At 37.1% G+C, this 19,638-nt stretch overlaps 1 protein-coding gene across 5 annotated transcripts in view; it reads left to right on the top strand.

The window, feature by feature from the left end:
• Caps2 (calcyphosine 2) overlaps positions 1 to 19,428 on the top strand; it is a 50,996-nt gene extending 31,568 nt beyond the window's left edge. For all 5 annotated transcript variants that reach the window (XM_031350073.1, XM_031350077.1, XM_031350076.1 and 2 more), the window contains 6 exons: positions 3,827 to 3,945; positions 4,821 to 4,900; positions 7,398 to 7,552; positions 11,194 to 11,319; positions 13,703 to 13,799; positions 18,346 to 19,428. In XM_031350073.1, the coding sequence (XP_031205933.1) occupies positions 3,827 to 3,945; positions 4,821 to 4,900; positions 7,398 to 7,552; positions 11,194 to 11,319; positions 13,703 to 13,799; positions 18,346 to 18,521 (753 nt within the window). In that variant the 3' untranslated portion in view covers positions 18,522 to 19,428. The remainder of the gene's footprint in view (positions 1 to 3,826; positions 3,946 to 4,820; positions 4,901 to 7,397; positions 7,553 to 11,193; positions 11,320 to 13,702; positions 13,800 to 18,345) is intronic.
• Positions 19,429 to 19,638: the final 210 nt, after the last annotated feature.

Below are 19,638 nucleotides of genomic sequence, written 5' to 3' on the forward strand. Positions count from 1 at the left end.
GTGTGTGCACATGTGTGTGTGTGTGTGTGCTGGCATTATACTATAACAGTGTGTGTGTGCACGCATGTGTGTGCTGGCACTACACTATAAGAGTGTGTGTGTGCTGGCATTACACTATAAGAGTGTGTGTGTATGTGCATGTGTTTGCATGTGCACTTGTGTGTGTGTGTGTGTGTGTGTGTGTGTACTGGTGCTGTATTATAAGGGTGTGAGCATGCTGGAATAATAATGTGCTGTCACTATAGTGTAAGTTTGTGTGTGTGCTGATACTATAGTGTAAGTTTGTGTGTGTGCTGGTACTATAGTGTAAATTTGTGTGTGCTGGTACTATAGTATAAGTTTGTGTATATACTGGAATTATACTGTTTTAAGTGTGTGTGTATGTTGGCACTATACTATAAGTTTGTATGTGTCCTGGCACTATAATGTAAATTCAGGTGTGTGCTGGCACTTAACACCATGTGCCAGACTATGTGCATCTCTCTGGTGTGGAGTCAGGCCACAGATCCAATCACCTGAATCTTGAGCATGGCATTTATTTTCCATAAACATTCACACGTTGTTCCTTAATGGAGACTGTTGCCAAGAAAGCTTGTTTCTTGCTACTGTTGTAGCTCTCTGTTCAAGGCTTGTTCTGCATAAGTGGCTACCTCAGTAGCCCCGGGAGTAATACTCCACAGAAGGAGCGACATGATTTTCTCTGTGGAGTAGCACTGTCCTCTGGAGCTGCGCTTTTGACAACCTGTTTCTTGTTGCTCTTCGACCTTCCCAGGAGTACTGAATTTTTAAATCACATATGATGAAACATTCTCTGTGCTGATCATTCATGTAATGCTTATATATGTTCACATTCTAAATATTGGAGATGGAATACCAACTAAATTAGAATTGTTCTTTTCTTGTCAATTGCAGCATATTGGGAATCGGTTAGGAATCAGATTGGATCAGTGGGTTCAATTCTATGGGCTACAAGAGTTTCTGGAGAAAGTGACACCTCGGGTTATTAAGGACAGTGCAAGGGTACAGGAAAGGCTTCGAGGTAGAGAACATGTATAAAGAACAAAGGCAAGAAAGTACATACATTACCTGGAGATGTGAAAGTAGGTCAGTTTGTTTGGAATCTAGACATAAAAAACATGGATTTGAGCTGGAAACATAGTTAAGTTGGCAGAGAGTTTAATCTTGCTAGCAGGGAGACTTGGGATCAAATTCCAGAACCCATGTCAAAAATTCAGGACTTGGTAGCACAAATTTGTAACCTCAGTGCTGGGGGTGACAAGGACAGGTCATTTTAGGCTTATTGCCTGGACAGAGCTTAGTCTGCTTGGTGAGTTCTGGACCACAGAGAGACCAGGTCTTATAATAAAAAGGGATAGATAGTACGTATGGTATGCTACCTGAGGATGTCCGATGGCTTCCACACACATATACCTATACTCCCCACGACTAAATAAAAAAGGAGCATTATACCAAAGAGCATTGTGTAATACACCACTGAAAAGAGAATGTGAGGAAAGTGGAGAGACTGCATGACCAGATTTGGTTATTTATTTATTTATTTATTTATTTATTTATTTATTTATATTAGATATTTTCTTTATTTACATGCCATATGGTTTCTCCTTTCCCAGTTTCCCCTCCAACAAACAAACAAACAAACACACAAAAACAACAAGAATAAACCCCTGTTGCCCCCCCCCATGCTTGCCACCCTACCCTCTCCCACTTACTGGCCCTGGCATTCCCCTACACTGGGGCATAGAATCTTCATGGGGCCAAGGGCCTCTCCTCCCATTGATGATTGACTTTGCAATCCTCTACTATACACATGCTGCCAGAAAAATCAGTCCCACCATGCATAGTCCTTGGTTGGTGGTTGAGTCCCTGGGAGCTCTGAGGGTACTAGTTAGTTCATATTGTTGTTTGTCCTAAGGGGCTGCAAACCCTGCATGACCAGATTTGTAATTCAGAAAAATCTCTCCAAATTCAATATGTAGAACGGTTTGAAGGGCTGGCACGTAAGGCATGGATTGGGTGGATATTAACCTAGGAGAGAACTCATGGTGTCCTGAGAAGCAAGTGGCAGTGGATACAAAGGTAGTTAGAAGGCAGGTCTTCAGGAGAGACAGCCACTGAGATGTGATGACTGAGCTAGGAAGGAATGAAGGAGGAGGGAACGCTACACATCCCAATCTTAGGTTAGATAATCTACGCCTATGACATTTCTACTTGACTCTTGATGTCTAGAGAAAGTGAGCTCCACCTCCTTTTGTGTAATTTGAGGATTACACACTTACTTTCTATTGAAGGGGACAGTCAATATCAGTTCCGAGCTACTGCTCTTGCAACTCAGTATAGTTGCTGATCTACTCTTACCTTCTGTCCTCATTTGAACCAAATGTGGAAACTCATTTCCTTCTTTAGCTCAGGAAAGTGAGGAAGAAAGTACAGATCAGGCATGAATGGAGAAAGGGAGGTAGAGGAGGCAAGAAGGAAGGAAGGGGGAAGGGAGGCTTCATCCACATATGGGATACTTTGCGTTTATTCCACACATTTTGAAAGGTTATCTCAGCAGGGTTGTATGCACAGCATATTTTGAGGGTTGTGTCTCCCTCGGAGTTTACCTTTCCTAGAATGGTTTATCATCATTGCCCACAAAGCTAACAATAGATATATAATTTTGAAAAGAATCCATATCCATCTCAAAGGGATGAGAACCTGCATACATCACAGTTATTGATTTTTCTAAAGTAACTATTCCAAGAGGGAGGAAGGGGAAATCACTTCCCTTGTGCTCTGTAGGAAGAACGAAGCCTCTCTCTCTCTCTCTTTTATTGAGTTTGCATTTGTCCATACATTGGTCACATATGTGAGGCAACTCTAAAATTAGAATAGTAATTCTCAAGGTTGGGCTAACCATTTTTGATAGGAACTTTGCCATTGATGCTTTGATGATCTAATTAGGTTAAAAGTCAGTTTTGTAGTTTTGGGTTGTCTATCATCAAAAGACGAGGCAAAAGACCATGATCAATCTACCAGGTTTCCCAGTCTCTTGAGGCATCACCTTTCTTTGAACCAAGAGCTCTTGTCCTGAATTTGGGGATTGTATTAGGGTTTCTTTTTGTTGTTGTTCTGTTGCTGTGACAAAATACCATGAAAAAAGAGGGAGAAAAGGCTTATTTGGGTGGCAATTTCAGATGTCAAGTCACCATCAATGGGAACTTGAAGAAACATGTCATGTCATATCCATAGACAAGAGCAAAGAATGATGAACCAATAATGCACAAATGTTAGGGCTCAACATGCTTTCTTCAATGTAAGACATCCCAGGATCCCCTGTCTAGGAAATGATGCCACCCACAGTGGATGGGTCTTTCCAACTCAATGTTATGAAAATAACGCCCCTTCATGCTCACAGGTCAGCCTAATATAGACAGTCCCACACTGAGACTCCTCTTCCAGGCAATTTTGAACATTATGTCATGTTGACTAAACTGACTATCACAGAGATCACCACAAATTCAGCGGAACTCATGTCATAGGTTCTGTGTTTCTTATCTAATATATGAATTCTCTTTTAGTCACATGACTATTGTATAGACATGTACTGTGGTAGGGTTTTTTGGGGGGGAGGATTTGTTCATTTTTCTATAGTATTAGTTGGATGTAGTCCCTAAATATTCTTCAAATCTACTATATTTTGGCCACATTTAGAACATACCAAGGCAACTATGATAAAAATCAAATCTCTTCAATCAGAATGAGTTGTTTTTTATTTTTGGATATTTTCTAGCCTTAAAGACATTTTTTTTGTTCATTTCCTCAGGGTGCAACTTTGACATTTTTGAGCTGTGATCATCCTAGCCTTCCAAAGACCATAAAAGAAAATGCATTGCTTAGACTTCGAATTACAAATATTGATCAAGTAGCTTTGAATTCTCTGAAGTAAGTCAAATGCATGTGTCATTTTGAAAGTATGTGATAACACCATAGTTTGGATCTCAAAAGGAGTTTCTATGGCAAGGCATTACACACTTTAGAAGGTTTATAGTTTACAAATAATAGCTGTATATATCTACTTTATGTTCTGTATTATAATCAAACTTCATGCTTTGGAAAAGATATGACAATTAAAAATTTAAAATTGTTCTATTTTATAATCAAGATAATTTATTAATTTGTCCTCTTATTTTTTAAAATATTATCAAAGTGGAGCTTTAAAAGATAGAGTATCAGTTCAGCATCATAACTGTTTCCTACATTGTTGGTGTGACATCTTTTATAGCACAAAAAGCCAGGATCCCTATGGTGATACTATTCATTCATTGACATATATATATATATATATATATATATATATATAGTGAAAAAAGAAATAAAAATTGCATTAAGGCTATTTTAAATAATAGAAATGCACATTCTTGTTGTTGAATGTTTCTTGACAGTAATTATTATTTAAATGGTAATAATTGATATATTGTGTATATATTAGGGAGCATAGTCTACAATCTAGCTCTGAAAATCTTTATTAGTGCATCTTCAAGGCATTAAAAGCTTATTTATAGTTTATACTTTACAAACTAAAGCTGCTTTTAAATTGGTAGTTATAATTATGTATTTAAAAACATTAAAGTAGTTATGAAAATTAATATCTTCAAAGATTGTGGTTCTTTTATAGCTCTGGATTTAATTCTCCATGGAATCAAAAGCAATGGGCAGAGGTGGGGCTTGCTCTAGCTTATATGCATCCACAGCAGTTGAGAGCATTGTTGAATTTGGAGTGGGTAAGCACAGCTTAGCCTGTCTATTCTCACTTGCAGAGCGGCCTTTGCAGAACATGGGGAAGAAGATACAGTCAGTCTGGAGGCACATGATCAGTTGGTGCTGCAGGCCATTCAGGGTATGCTGTGTCTTCTATATTCTCATGCATGATTTTCCTCGACATCAGTTAGAACAGTATTTGTGATACTTCCAAGTTTTATAGACTTTGATTTATAATTTTTATTTTTTAAGAAAGTATACATATATACTTTCTAGAAACATTACATGCGCGCGCACACACACAGACATACAGACACACACACACACACACACACACACACACACACACACCAGAGACATGTGTGTATGGTGAATCATTGATAAATCCCAGTCACCTGAATCTTAAGCATAGTATTTATTTTCCAAAAACATTCACACGTTGTTCCTTAATAGAGATTGTTGCCAAGAAAGCTTGTCTCTTGGTATCTTTGTGTGTGTATATATATATATATATATATATATATATATATATATATATATTATATACTTTCATGTATATATACATATATATGTAATATATATATATATATCTTTAACCCTCTAAATATTATTTAGATATAATGTCCCCTCTGGCTAGATAGATGACTAAGCAAATAGGAGAGTTCGCCACTACTCCAGAGAACTTCCTCCCACATCATGTAGCTCACAATCCTCTGTGACTCCACCTGTAGGGGATCTGATGCCATCTTTTGGGCTCTATGAGCACCCATAAGTGTGTGTGCATTTTCTCGTTCACAGACGCACAAATACATAATTAATTAATAAAATAAATATTAACACCCACATATATATACATAAATAATAAAATAGTTCTTAAAATATTTTCAAGTCTTTTATTAATGGTACTAATATAACAATAATTTTAGGAATATTAGGTAATGTGCATTTAATCATAAGCTAAATAAAATGTAAAATTGAAAATTTTAAAACTAAAAGTGTATTAATTTATTTGTGTAGTGTCTGTTTGTGTGTGTGATATAGCATACAAGTGAGGTAAGATGACAGCCTGTAGAAGTCAGTGTTTTTCCTGCAACTCAAACTCAGGTCATCAGGATTGGCAAGTACCTTTCCCCATTGACTCCTCATCTCCATGGGCCATGATATATATGTATATGCATATGTATATTTATGTTATGTGTATGTATATGCATATATATATACATATGCACATATATGTGTATATATATGTATACACACATGTGTATATATATGTAGATGTGTACATACACATATATACTTATACAAGGGCTCATACAGTAACTCAGGTAGATTGCCACTCACTGTGCAAACCTGGCTGCCCTGGAACTCATGGCAGTCCTCTTTCTTTCATCTCCAGAGTCCGGGATTATAGGCATGAACCACCATATACTTGTTTTATGCCTAGATGATATCCTGTAGAGACTAGTGGCTTAGTGCCTGATGTCTCTCCAGTTTACCTTCTATTGAATGTGCTCTGATGTCTGTGAGCAGATCCTGTTGTTCAGTTGACATGCAACTTTGTGTAGATCCTTTGCAACTCTCTCGTCACCTCTCAGTGAGGGTAATGTCTCTTTACCTTTTAATGGGAAGCCAGAAAGAACAGAAGAGATGTAGATTGGCTCAGGACACTGAAACATTTTTCCAAGTGTCGCAGGCTTCATAGCCAGTGCAGTATACAGCTGTAATATACAATTCCTCTGTTGAATTTCACCATCAAGGATGGAGAAAGGCATAAAGCAAATCATCACAGAAGACAATCTATACTTCTAGAATTTTGTGGAGTCCTGAGATATTATTTACAACAAAGATATTTAGGAACTGAACAGCTGCCTGGTAGGTTGGCTGAGACTGGCACTGCCCTTGTTAGCAGGTCTTTCTCTTCCTGCTTTGTCATTGCCAACACAGTTTTTGTCACTACAGAAGCTCGTGACAGTTGTATTCTTGTTTTTTAAATGTATTCATTGTAATATGATACAGACAGCACTATATATGCTAGAAAGAGTGTTTAGGAGCCAGAGTATGTGACCTCTAAAATTTTCTGGATAAAATAGTTACTATGAATATGTAAGTATAGACTAGTTCTCCAAAACCCAGATGGAATTTGACACATTTTGTTCCAGCTTTAAACTTTTAAACTACTTCAAGTTCTTTGAGCTGGTATTTTTGGTGTGTGATTTGTCAGGCATCAATTCTGTAATTCAGTAGTATAAATAAAGAAATAAGAAAAATATGGGGCAGTTAGATAAAATGATCTAAACAAGAGAATCTAAGATTTTATTTGTAACACTTAGATTGTTAACTTATGAATAAAGAGAAACATTGTTCTCCTGTATGTAACATGTAACACTTTCACCACACAGTGGTGCTGTAGTTCTGGCATATTACGAATATGCAGTTGTGTCTGACATTGTCGTTATTAAAAGCATTCTCCTTTCCAAAGTCCTTTGTCAGCTGAATGCATATGTTCATTGGCTATTCACATCCTTATTTCCATTATTATCAACTTATTTTCTCAAAAGAGAAAAAAAAAACCCTGCAGCTTTTTTTCTCTTTGTGCACAGAAGCAATTAGCTTCCCTGTGTCTTTTTACTAAACAGATAAACTAAAAGATCAACTTCATGAGAAGGGTGTTCGTATTTTGACTGGATTGGGAAAATACTTCCAACATTTGGATAAGGAAGGGAATGGGCTTTTAGAAAAAGCAGATTTTCAGCGAGCTCTGAAAACCTTTCACTTGGAAGTGTCTGAACAGGTATGTACCACACAGCATTTTCTGCTCTGGGTGTACTCTTGCATGGCCTTGTTCACTTTTCTAATGAAATTTTAATAGCTTATTTTTTTAATGCCTTGCTATCAGGGTTAAGCCACCCAGCAACAAGCAACAAGTCCCATTGATTTTTAAAATGTTGATATCTATTCCTCTATCATATGTTTTTGGAGTGTTTAATAGCCAGGCATGTGTAGAGCTCTGAGATGATATACTGTCCACCTCAAAATCTTCAAAACTGAAGAAAGTGGTTAAGTTTATACATGCCTCAAACAGAGAATGTTTTGGGAACAGGTGTGGCAGTACTCAGTTCCAAGCCATGTTATCAGGAAGGAGAGGGAAGACCTTGGCTCCCATCCTCCCTGGAGGAGGATGCATCAGGTTGGGTTGTGAGTAATGAGGAAGAATTAACAGGCAAGGGTAGAGAAGAACAGAGTAGAGCAGACAGTGGGTCTCCCATGAAGAGGGGGCCATGGCTCAGACAACGGTCGTTTCCTAGAAAGGAGAAGCATGTTCCGGATATGAACTGTGGCTCTTCCCCAAGTCGCAGGGACTTGCTTCCCTCTGATGTGAATGATCTCGCACTAGATCTGTGTGTTGTAGATTTTTCTCATCATTTTGGCCACAGCTTTCCTAACAGAGGAGTTCTGCTGTCTGAACTCTGATCCTTTCAATATCAATGTCCATTTTAGTTTCCTCATGGCACATTGCCTCTGTAAGTGAAATGTCATGTCCCACACAGTTGGGGACCAAGGTGGCTTCCTGCTCTTTATTTAGCACCTTGAACTGAGTCTGTCATGGGCACAATAGCACATAGCTGGGGCAAGAAGATAAAAGAGTGGGAGAGATGAAGTTTGGTGCCTGAAAGCCTAGTATGCTGTCCTCGGAAATTTTGCTTGTGGGTTAAAAGTACACAAACGATTCAGATGCAGATTCATTTGTGCTTTTCTCTTTTGCTGAATAACAACAAAAAATTGTCTTTTCACATGATGTAGTGTAGGTTCATATAATGACTTCTCACTGTTGGGACACAATTGTCCTTTGGTTTGTCGTGATAATGACACTGAAGCCTGTGGTATGTCTGGTGAGACAGACCAGGGACCATCCACCTTCACATCTTTCTTTCATAGATGAAAAAAATAAAACAACAGTAGGAAATTAGAATGCTATGGTATATTTTTGTTGAACAGACAAGTAAATTGTAACTGATAAGAGAGCTGGCGTTCACAATAGCCTGGCCCTGTGAAGCGTGGGAAAGCACTGTATTACTTGGGTGCTTCTATATTTGTTTGCAAAATGGTTATAACTATCAAACAAGACTAATTATCTAAGATTTCTGTCTTAGCTACTTTTCTAGTGCTGTGACAAAACTCCATGGCCAAGGCAATTTATGAAAGAAAGCATTTAAGTTGGAGGCTGCTAGTTCCCCAGAGGGTTAGAGTCTAGGACCATCATGGTATGGAGCAGGGCAGCAGGCAGGCAGGCAGGCAGGCATGTCACTGGAACAGTAGAGATCCTACAAGTTGACATGACAATCATAACACAAAATGAGAGAGCTAATGGGGAATGGCATAGTCTTTTGAAATCTCAAAGCCCACCCTTAGGGTCATACCTCCTCCAACGAGGCCACACCTTCTAATCCTCCCCAAACAGTTTCACCAACCGGGATTGAAGCATTCAAATATATAGCCTAGAGGGGCCATTTTCATTCAAAGCATCACAATTACTAAGCAAGATAATGTAAGAATGTAAGTTTCATCCTTTCTCATATGTTTTCCTTTATTATAAACTTGATTTATTTTGTTTTTAATTTTTGGAATTGGTGCTAAGGTCTTATACCTGCAAAGTAAGTATCTTACCATTGATCTACATGTCTAGCCATATCACACATTTTAACTAATATTTTTATTTTGCTTCTTGTTATATCACCTATGCAATATACATGCTTATGCAACCATGAGTGCATACAGGGAGATGTGAGAATAAGATTTTGTGATCACCAGCCTGGGTCTCACTGTGAAGTAGAACATAGTTGTGAAAAGACACAGTCATTCTCTCTGATTTTAAAAAAAGTGGTATGCTCCTCAGAGAGCCAAGTTTACATAGAAATATTATCAATGAAGCAAAAATTCCAAATTGAATTAGTTTCCATTCTAAATCATATGTAGACATGTGAATTTTTTTGTTACTTAATTGCATTACTCAGTTTTTGAGTCTTCAGAAGTCCTTTTAAGTCCAATATTATTTGCCTCCTGTTCGTTTTAACTCATGATTTGTAAAAGTGAAACTCAGACTCCGTTATAACTCAAGTGCACATACACACATTTTTCTTCTTAATGCATGAGCCATTTGACATGCAAAAAAGCTGTATAGATCATTGGCTGCTGTGGAGAGGCAGGGAACAGTGAATCTTAGCTTTCTAATTACAGTTTTATTTGGAAAACGTTAGGAAGTAAAAGAGAATAATTTCAGAGGATCTATTTGCCAACCTGGGGGTTTTATTTACAGTCTCAGTTAAAGCCAACACCATGACAGAAGCATCGAGAATATATCTCTCTGAGCTTCAATAAAGGAATGCTGTAAGTTCTTTTGTTATCAAGAACACTGAGTAGAACAGGATTTTAAACCTTTGCCAAAGAAGCCCATGGTAATGATGGTGAACAAACTGACATATGGTGTTTAGTTAGCATCATACCTTTTAGTGTAAATTTTGGACTAGTTCCGAAGTCACTCAAACCTTCTGTGCTCCCAAGACCAGAAGAAACCCCATTAATGGTCTCAGTGTGACTGGCATTTTAGAACCTGAGTAGACTTTGAAATTGCCACAGATGGAGTACATTTAAAAACAGAGGAACATTCAAAACCAAGTGCACAACAGCCATATTACTTTGTATAAAGACACCGAGAGGTAAATGGTGGGGTTGTAATGTGTAGAGAGAAAGGGAGAGATTGGCCAAGTGACATAAATCTTGATTTGGATAAGAGGATGAGTTTTATCTACTACACAGCCTGGTGAATATAGTCAAGAATAATCAATAATGTACTGTGTTTAAAAATTGCTAAAACATTTTAAATATTCTTACAACTTTAGTGTTACTAAATCTTACTAAGTATTCTTACTAAAATGTTAAATATTTGACAGGGATGGTATTTAGTCTGGCTTGATCTTTCTGCAGCATACATGTGTATTGAGGTATCATGTTATGCTCTCTACATGTGCTATTATTTATCAGTAAAAATTGATAAGACCCTTGGGATGGAGGTCAGTTTTTGAACTTGCATCCCTGAGAACACCTGATGTGCAGGAGATCCTAGGTTCAACCCTCAGCATTTCTCTGCCTTCAAATAGCATAGCTTTAGAAAGGGGGATATACTGTGAGTTACTACTCCTTCACAAGAGGCCCCGAGCTTAGACATTCACTCCAAAATTCTTTTTACTATGTTTGTCCATAACTTTATGAATTTTCTCACTCTGTAAGTTAAGTTATCTAGAGCCATGGATGATTTAGTAAAATATGCCTCTGATATTGTTGTGACATATAATTTAAAGATGTAATGACAATTTCTACTGGGATTTTTATTTATTTATTTATTTATTTATTTATTTATTTATTTATTTATTTTAGGACTTTGAGTCTTCCTGGCTAATTCTGCAAGGCTGTGGCCATGGCAAGAACAAGGTTGATTATGGAGAATTCAAACGTGCCATTTTTGGTGAAATGAATGAATATAGGAAGTCATTTGTTCGAAAGGTAACTGCTAACTGATCTCAAACTCTTACTCTTACTAGATTGTTGGATTCATTCTTTAGCACCTTGAATGGGCCATCAATTGAAACATGTTATATCATTTTGGCTGTAATATACACAAGGTTTAGTAAGACTTAAAATAAGCAAGCTTATGTATTTGTACAAGTCTGCCATGAATAAAACTAAATCTCATATATATCATATGTGATATATTTGTCTTAGAAAATATTTGATACAAGAAAAATAAAATCCAAATTGAATTATAGTAATAAATAATTGTTTCTGTAAATTGCTAGCTATCCAACTATACTATTGTGTAAAATCCTAAGCTTCATTTGTTGTTTCACAGAGTGAGTAGAAAGATTGGATGTGATCATTCCATTCCTAGCATCACAACTATTACAGTGTTGGTACTCAGATGTGCTGTTTTATGATGATGATTAAAGTGTTTCTGTGTTTTTTTATGATATACACGCTAAGTGTTAAAGTGAACATGACAAAGGTCATATTAAGTTGGAATTAGAGTCCTGGGGCTAGAGAGATAGGTTACTGGGTACAGAGTTTCTAGTGCAAGTGTAAGGACCTGAGCTCACATTCTCAGGAACTATGTAAATCCAGACCTGGTAACACATGTCTGTAATCCCAGGGCTCTTATGGAAGGCTGAGAGGCACAGATAAGAAACTCTCTGTAGGTCGTAGCTTACTAGCCTGGATATGCATTAGCTAAGAGCAAAGAAACCCTGTCTCAGACAAGGTGGGATGTGAGAACTGACACCCTGAATGTCTGTGTTATATACACTACACACGTGTGTATATATCACACCTACATACACATACATCAGACCTACATACGCATACATCACACACAGAGTGATACCTACATTTTTTAAAATAAAAATATAGATTAATTCAGTTTTAATAGACAAGTACACTTTTGAGTGGTATGTTTTTTCTTTTGTGTATGTATTTAATGTAATAGGTAAATAGGTATATGTACCTCATATTTATAAAAAGCTATTCTATGTGGAGTAGGATAGGGAAATATAACAGGTGTCAGTCTCAAGTGCAAACAAACATACAAACAGAAACCCAAAGCTAAACTAATGCTCTCTACCATTACTCACCAAGTGATGGAATAAAAATTTTAAGTAAAGCAAACGTCTCGTCTCACTCATCTACAACTTTGCACTTAATTGTTATTAATTATTATTTACATGCCTATGGTTCTATGTTTGAGTATCAGAATAGAAGTTGTATTAGTATTTATGCATAAGTCATTGTAGTTAGAATAAAGAACCAAAAATAAAATAAAAGTAAATAAATGAAGGAAGGAAAAGGTGAGGGAAAAAAGTAAGAGTTACAGCCAGTGACAGGCCTGTCATATTATTTTCTCATAGGTTATAGACTAGAGGTCCAAGCAGGGTGGGCATATCTGGTTTCCTCTGAGGACTCTCTCTGTGGTCTGTAGGTGGCTGCTTCACTGTTATCCTGTGGCGGTCCCTCTGCATTGTGCTGTCCTTTGTCAGAGGAATACTAGTCATCCCAGACTGAAGACTACCCTAATGATTTTGTTCCATCTTAGTTACTTCCTTAAGGACCTCACCTCCACATATAGCCTATTCTGGGGCTCTAAGAATAAGGATTCAGGAAAGGAATTTAGGCACAGTTGAAGCTAGAGCAGGTCAATGTTTCTGTGAGTTCGATATTCTGAATAAAGAAAGATGTTTCTGGAGTTGATTCCTGGCAAGCTCAGGCTGCTGCTTCAGATGCTTGGTGTGTCTGTGTATCCTCCTTCCTTAGGGCTTTTTTTTTTTTTTGATAGGCAGAATTGTATTGAGTTGGAAGAACAATAAGCAAGACAGTCAGGAACCAAAAAGGAAGTATTTACATGTTAAAAAATGAGTGTTTCACCTGTTCATTGATTCTAGTGATCTGGAGTTTGCATGTTTACTTTTTGAACTAAAACCAACCAACCAACCAACCAACCAACCAACCAACCAACCAACCAACCAACCAAACCACCAAACAACCTTCAAATAATTTCACAGCTCTTCATTTTGGTCATTTATCAACTTCATGAATCCCAGAGCTGAAAGTTACCAAGGTCTTTGACCTGACTCATCAGTTCCCAGCAAAACCAGGCTGGGGCAGTGGGGATTGATCATTTCTGCAAGTCAGGGTGGTAGACAGAGAGCACACGAAATGCTGACTGTCAGGGAGGGGTTCCCAGTGTTTGTTTTAGTTATCTTCCTCTGCATATATGATGCTTTCTCAAGCCCCTGGTTAGCTCCTTCAAAATGTCTTGTTTATAGTTCATAAATGATTGACTTCAAAACAGCATCTCATGTCTAATAATTTCATAGAGAGAAACCCTGTCTTTCTTTAGGCCTTCATGAAACTGGATTTTAACAAAACCGGCATCGTGTCTGTTATAGACATAAGAAAGTGTTACTGTGCAAAGAAGCATCCACGTGTGATTTCAGGTAACCGCCACCTGTCCAATGCTTTTGATTTCTACTGTGCTCGTGAATAAAAAGTGTCTTCTCTAAATTAGACTAATCTAAAAGCATCGGCTGAAAGGAAGGAAATCAATTTTGTTGGAGCCAATAGCTTGGGAGCAACCTTCCCTTTTTCATTTAAGAATTCTTAGGTCCGTTGTCTATACTTATTGATTTCTCTGATAGTTGTAATGAAGATAGAACTCTTGTTTCTTGTTTGGAATGAGTGGTGAATTGGAGTGTAAAAGAGATTTGGCAAAACCTCTGTAAGTCTCCTACTTATAGCTACTGTATCTTCTGGAAGAGTGCCCCATCCTTGAGGACTGAGGAAGATTTATGTCTTTATCTAGAATGGAATTATACATAAGATGACATTATGTATCTGTGGACATCCAGCCAAGTGCAGTAGCACACACCTATAATCAGCACTTAGGAATGGCAGAGGCAAAGGGAGTGTAAATATGAGACTAGCCTGGGCCATGGAGTGAGACTTTGCCTCAAAAACAGGGAGGAAAGCAGAGTGAATTTTTAAAAGTTAATATTAAAGATTCATTTTTTATTATAGTTCCTGTGTAGAGGATTTATGAATGCAGCTTATCATAGTGTTTGGCCACCAAAATGTCCTTAATTTCATTGTAATTTTCTTCAGAAGGGTAAAAGTTGTAATCATGTAACATATTTTTCAACCACTTCCTCCATGACTTTCATAGTTGTATATTTGTTTGCTAATCTCCATTACACTGTCATATTTTTTGATTGCTAAATATTATCCTATTAATAATCAACAAATTAAAATGTGCATAGACATTCTCCTATTGGTGGGCTTCTAATTTCTAACTATTGCTACACATCTAATGAAGCACACGTGTGTTTATCTGTGACTCCTGAGGGTCCTTTTCTTCTGACTCCCAGGCATGATACCAATCCCTAGAATGACTAGGATATCCACATTTCAAATATCAACTGGTACTTCCAAATGCTGTTGCAGTGGTAGCTAGTTCTACACTAGATTATACTGCCTTGTTTTGCAGAATTATTTTTGCCCCACTCCCTGAGCCTACTTCATTTGCATTTCATTAACTAATACAGAAGTAGAAGATTCTCATTACTAATTGAACATTCTCTAGTTTCGTTTTCAGACAGGATTTCACCATGGAAGCCAGACTGGCCTTAAGAGCCTCCAGCCTTACACTATTATTTTTTACCCAACATCATATTTTTATTAACTATTTGGGAATTTCATACAATGCACCCTGATTTTTCACGCTCTCTTCATGCTCCTCCTAGGTACACCTTCCCACTCTTGTGCCCTCACCAAAAATGGAAAAAGAAAAAAACAAAAGAGAAAAAAACAATTTGTGTTGCCCATATACTCACTGGATCATGGTTAAATTCCTAGCTAGCTTCACCCTCTTGTGTGGGCGTTAGAGTGTTCACCCCATGTCCTGCCCACTTAGGCATTTGTTTATGATATGGGTGACCCTCTTGTCTGGATAGTTACACATGTGAATGGAGAAGACTTATATTTTTAAATTTAATCATTTTTTAATTAGATATTTTCTTTATTTACATTTTTAATGTTCTCCTCTTTCCTGGTTTCCCCTCTGAAAAACCCCCTAATTTCCCTCCTCCCCCTGCTCACCAACCTACCCTTTCCTGTTTCCTTGCCCTGGTATTCCCCTACCCTGGGGCATAAAGCCTTCACAGGACCAAGGGCCTCTCCTCCCATTGATGACTGACTAGGCCATCCTCTGCTACATATGTAGCTGGAGCCACGAGTTCCACTATGTGTACTCTTTGGTTGGTGGTTTAGTCCCTGGGAGCTCTGGGAGTACTGGTTAGTTCATATTGTTGTTCCTCCTATGGGGCTGCAAACCCCTTCAGCTCCTTAGGTCCTGTCTCTAGCTCCTTTACTGGGGACCCTGTGCTCAGTCCAATGGATGGCTGTAAGCATCTTCTTCTATATTTGTCTGGCACTGACAGAGCCTCTCAGGAGACAGCTATATCAGACTCCTGTCAGCAAGCACTTGTTGGCCTTTACAATAGTGTCTGGGTTTGGTGATTGTATATAGGATGGATCTCCTGGTGGGGCAGTCTCTGGATTGTCATTCCTTCATTCTCTGCTGTACATTTTGTCTCTGTAACTCCTTCCATGGGTATTTTGTTCACCTTTCTAAGAAGGATTGAAGTATCCACACATTAGTCTTCTTTCTTCTTGAGTTTCATGTGTGGTTCCTTAGAAAATTGGACATAGTACTACCTGAGGACCCAGCAATACCACTCCTAGGCATATATACCCAGAAGATGCTCCAACATGTAGTAAGGACACATGCTCCACTATGTTCATAGCCACCTTATTTATAATAGCCAGAAGCTGGAAAGAACCTAGATGTCCCTCAACAGAGGAATGGATACAGAAAATGTGGTACATTTACACAATGAAATACTACTCAGCTATTAAAAACAATGAATTTATGAAATTTTAGGGAAATGGACGGATCTGGAGGATGTCATCCTGAGTGAGGTAACCCAATCACAAAAGAATACACATGGTATGCACTCTCTGATAAGTGGATATTAGCCAGAAGCTTGGAATACCCAAGATACAATTCACAGATTACATGACACTCAAATTTAATCCTTTATACTTTACATTTATAAAGATACATTACAATCACCTTTCCTTCTTATCATTAAGAAATATTGTATGTGCTAGGGCCTTGGCTCAGTTGGTAGAGTGCTTGCCTAATGTGTAGGAGGGGCTGAATTTGAATTCCAGCTGTGGATAAATGAGCTCATGAGACATGCTTGTAATCTCAGGACTTGGGAGTTGGAGGCAGGGGCATGAGGAGGACAAGGTCATCCTGGACATGTCATTCTCTACATCTTTCTGTTGAGTGAGTCACACCAAACACAAGGGCAAATGATTTTGCCTATTTCAAATTTTGGTGACTTCAGCATCATTCACCTCTTCTTTTGGAGTTAGCTTACCTGAGCAGCTTTAGTTCTGTTATGGGTCAGAGATGATGGCTCCAGTTAGGTTTACTTGTGTTGTTGGGCAACCTTGGTGCCTTTCAGGAGTTCCTTACTTTGGCTTTGCATTCTCAATTAAGAGGAAAGCTAAAGGGAAAATCTGGTGATACTTTTAATATAACAAAGAAAATCCTATTTTTGTGTTTTATTACAAATTGCAATCTATTTACATATCAATATCCAGGACAAAAATTGTCTACTATTCCTCCTCATCATCTTCCTCCTCCTTCTTCTTGTTCCTTCTCCTCCTCTTCATTCTCTTCTTCCTCCTTCTCCCTCTTTATTTTTTGAGACAGGATCTTGTTTGGACCAGGATGGTCATCTGCTTGTAACTTTCCTCTGCCTCTGCCTCCTGCATGCTTGTCTTCACAGTTTAATTTCAGTTGCAGAAAACATTCTCTCTCTCTCTCTCTCTCTCTCTCTCTCTCTCTCTCTCTCTCTCTCTCTCTCTCTTACCTTACTTAAATAATTTGTTAGAAAATGGCTTTAACGGAAGTGGCACATCCTAAAATCAGTTTTTGTAATGAGAAAAATACAATATTTAATTTTGTAACAATTTCTGGTCTATTAAAGCAAACAAAGAAAATCTCCCATGGATGATGGGAGATGGGTATTTTCTAGGTAGGAGATTTTAAGAAGGTATACAAGTCTTGTTATTTGAAGCATAAATTTAATTAAAAATGCTTTAATTGAAATTTGTTTCCATATACATTAGATATTGATTAGATTTTGCTCTGACAAACAATCTCAAGTACCACAAAGTATTATTGTTGCATAGCTCAATATCTAGTCTCTTTTCATTTAACCTCCTTTAATCTTAATAAAAGGGTCATGTTTTCCTATTTTCTGTGTATATTTTTAAATGACAGCAACAGGTTTTTCTTGAATTTAGTTTTGCATATGTGTATGCATATTGATGTCTGTGTATGGGGTTGTAGGTGCTTGCAGAAGCCAGTTGATGGTGTCAGAACCCTTGGCGTTGGAGTTACAGGCCTTTGTGAGCCACCAAGTGTGTGTACTGTTGGCCAAACTCAGATTCACGAGATGAGCAGCAAATATTCTTGATTGCTAGCCATCTGTCCTCCTCTCTGATGTAAAAGAATGTTTTTAAAGGTCATTTTAAAGATCATAGATTACTGCTGTTTTCTTTTTTGGTTGTTGTACTTTTTAAATTTTATTTTGGGTATTTTTTGACCACTTTCTGAAGCTTTTCATCTTTGAATCTTTTTACTATTATGAATCTTTTCTTTTTCCTATGTTTTGTACTAATAGCTTGATACCAGGTCAATGGAAGAATGAAAGAGGGGGATAGTAATGAAGAGGCTGATCATGAGACAAATTAACTATGGTTAATATTTAAATAAGTTGGAGGGAAGTTTGGCATATGATTTTAAATTACCAAAATTATTTCAGAAGACAAATAAGCATCCCTCTATCATCATCTGTCCTTTTGCTGAACTTTTACAGCAAATATTTCAAGTTGGTCCTCTTTCCACAGGGCATTCAACAGAGGAGGAAATCCAGTCATGCTTCCTAGAGACATTAATAGGCACCTGCAGCAAGTACGACGAGGTTTCATATGGTGAATTTGAAGATTACTATGAGGGCCTGAGTATAGGGGTAGCAGGCGATGAAGACTTTGTCAAGATCTTACGTACTCCGTGGGGAATTTAGTTTTCAATAATGCTTCTCATTGGCACCAAGTATCTTAAAGATAATATGCATTTTATATAAAATATAATCAGTTTGTAATATATTTTCTAAGATTCTTTATAATTTATTTTCAAAGTGGAGTCTGGGAAGGCAATAGATGTGTACTTTTGAGCACATATGTATGCCTACTTATCCATATGTTTATAAAGGCAGTTCTTTTTGCTCATTCTTATCTTATACTTATTATATATCTTATTTATTATGCTTATAATTCTTATGCTTATCATATCTCTTATCCTACAAGGATAAGATGGTCCTTATCTTATCCTTAAAGCTTATACACCTTATACTTATTTTAGAAAAGAGGTTAAAAAATTAGCCTTAATAGGGAAGTAACATTTTCATTACACTACATGAGGGCTTGTATATAGTGATCATTTTCTGTCATTTCTCAGTTTTCTTATAACCTTTCTTTAGAAGACAGTTGTTAACACTCTCAATTTAATGACGTGGGATTCAGACCAAGGTTGAAGTAGTTAGTGCAACTTGTTTGAAACTTCTGAAAATATTCAATTATCTGCAAAAGCAATGTTAAAGTCAGTATGATTTTGGTTGTTTTCTATTCTTTATATTTTGAATGGTTGGTATTTACTCCTTAATGTTTATTTAAAGAGAATTGTCATTTTTTTAAAAAAAATTATATACTGCTTTTTGTTCACTGGGAAAATTACATTGTATTTTCTATTTTCGCTGTCATATTATCTGCATACAAAATGTTTCTTATGTGTAAAGAACAAAATGTAGGAACCTTGAAGTGTATAAATATCTTCTTAAACTATTAGATGAAAAATTCAAAGATAATTCAATGATTTTTGTACAAAATGTAAAAACATCCTTTGTATCACAAAATAAAGATGTGGTATTCTGAGCAACTCTTTTTGGTATAATAAACAATCAGAACATTTTCTTCTACTTATACTGTGTTTAATGGCTTCCCACTGTATGCTCATTCTTTTTAAATTGTATTCTTCACTTTTCCCTGGATGGAATGTACTGAGTGTTGGAATTATGGATATGTAACTTTTAAATTGCTAGTTTCTTGTCTATATTATCAATATTAATTGTCATATGCTAGGGA

The sequence above is a fragment of the Mastomys coucha genome, unplaced genomic scaffold (genome assembly GCF_008632895.1).
Source record: "Mastomys coucha isolate ucsf_1 unplaced genomic scaffold, UCSF_Mcou_1 pScaffold4, whole genome shotgun sequence".
NCBI classification, from domain to species: domain Eukaryota; kingdom Metazoa; phylum Chordata; class Mammalia; order Rodentia; family Muridae; genus Mastomys; species Mastomys coucha.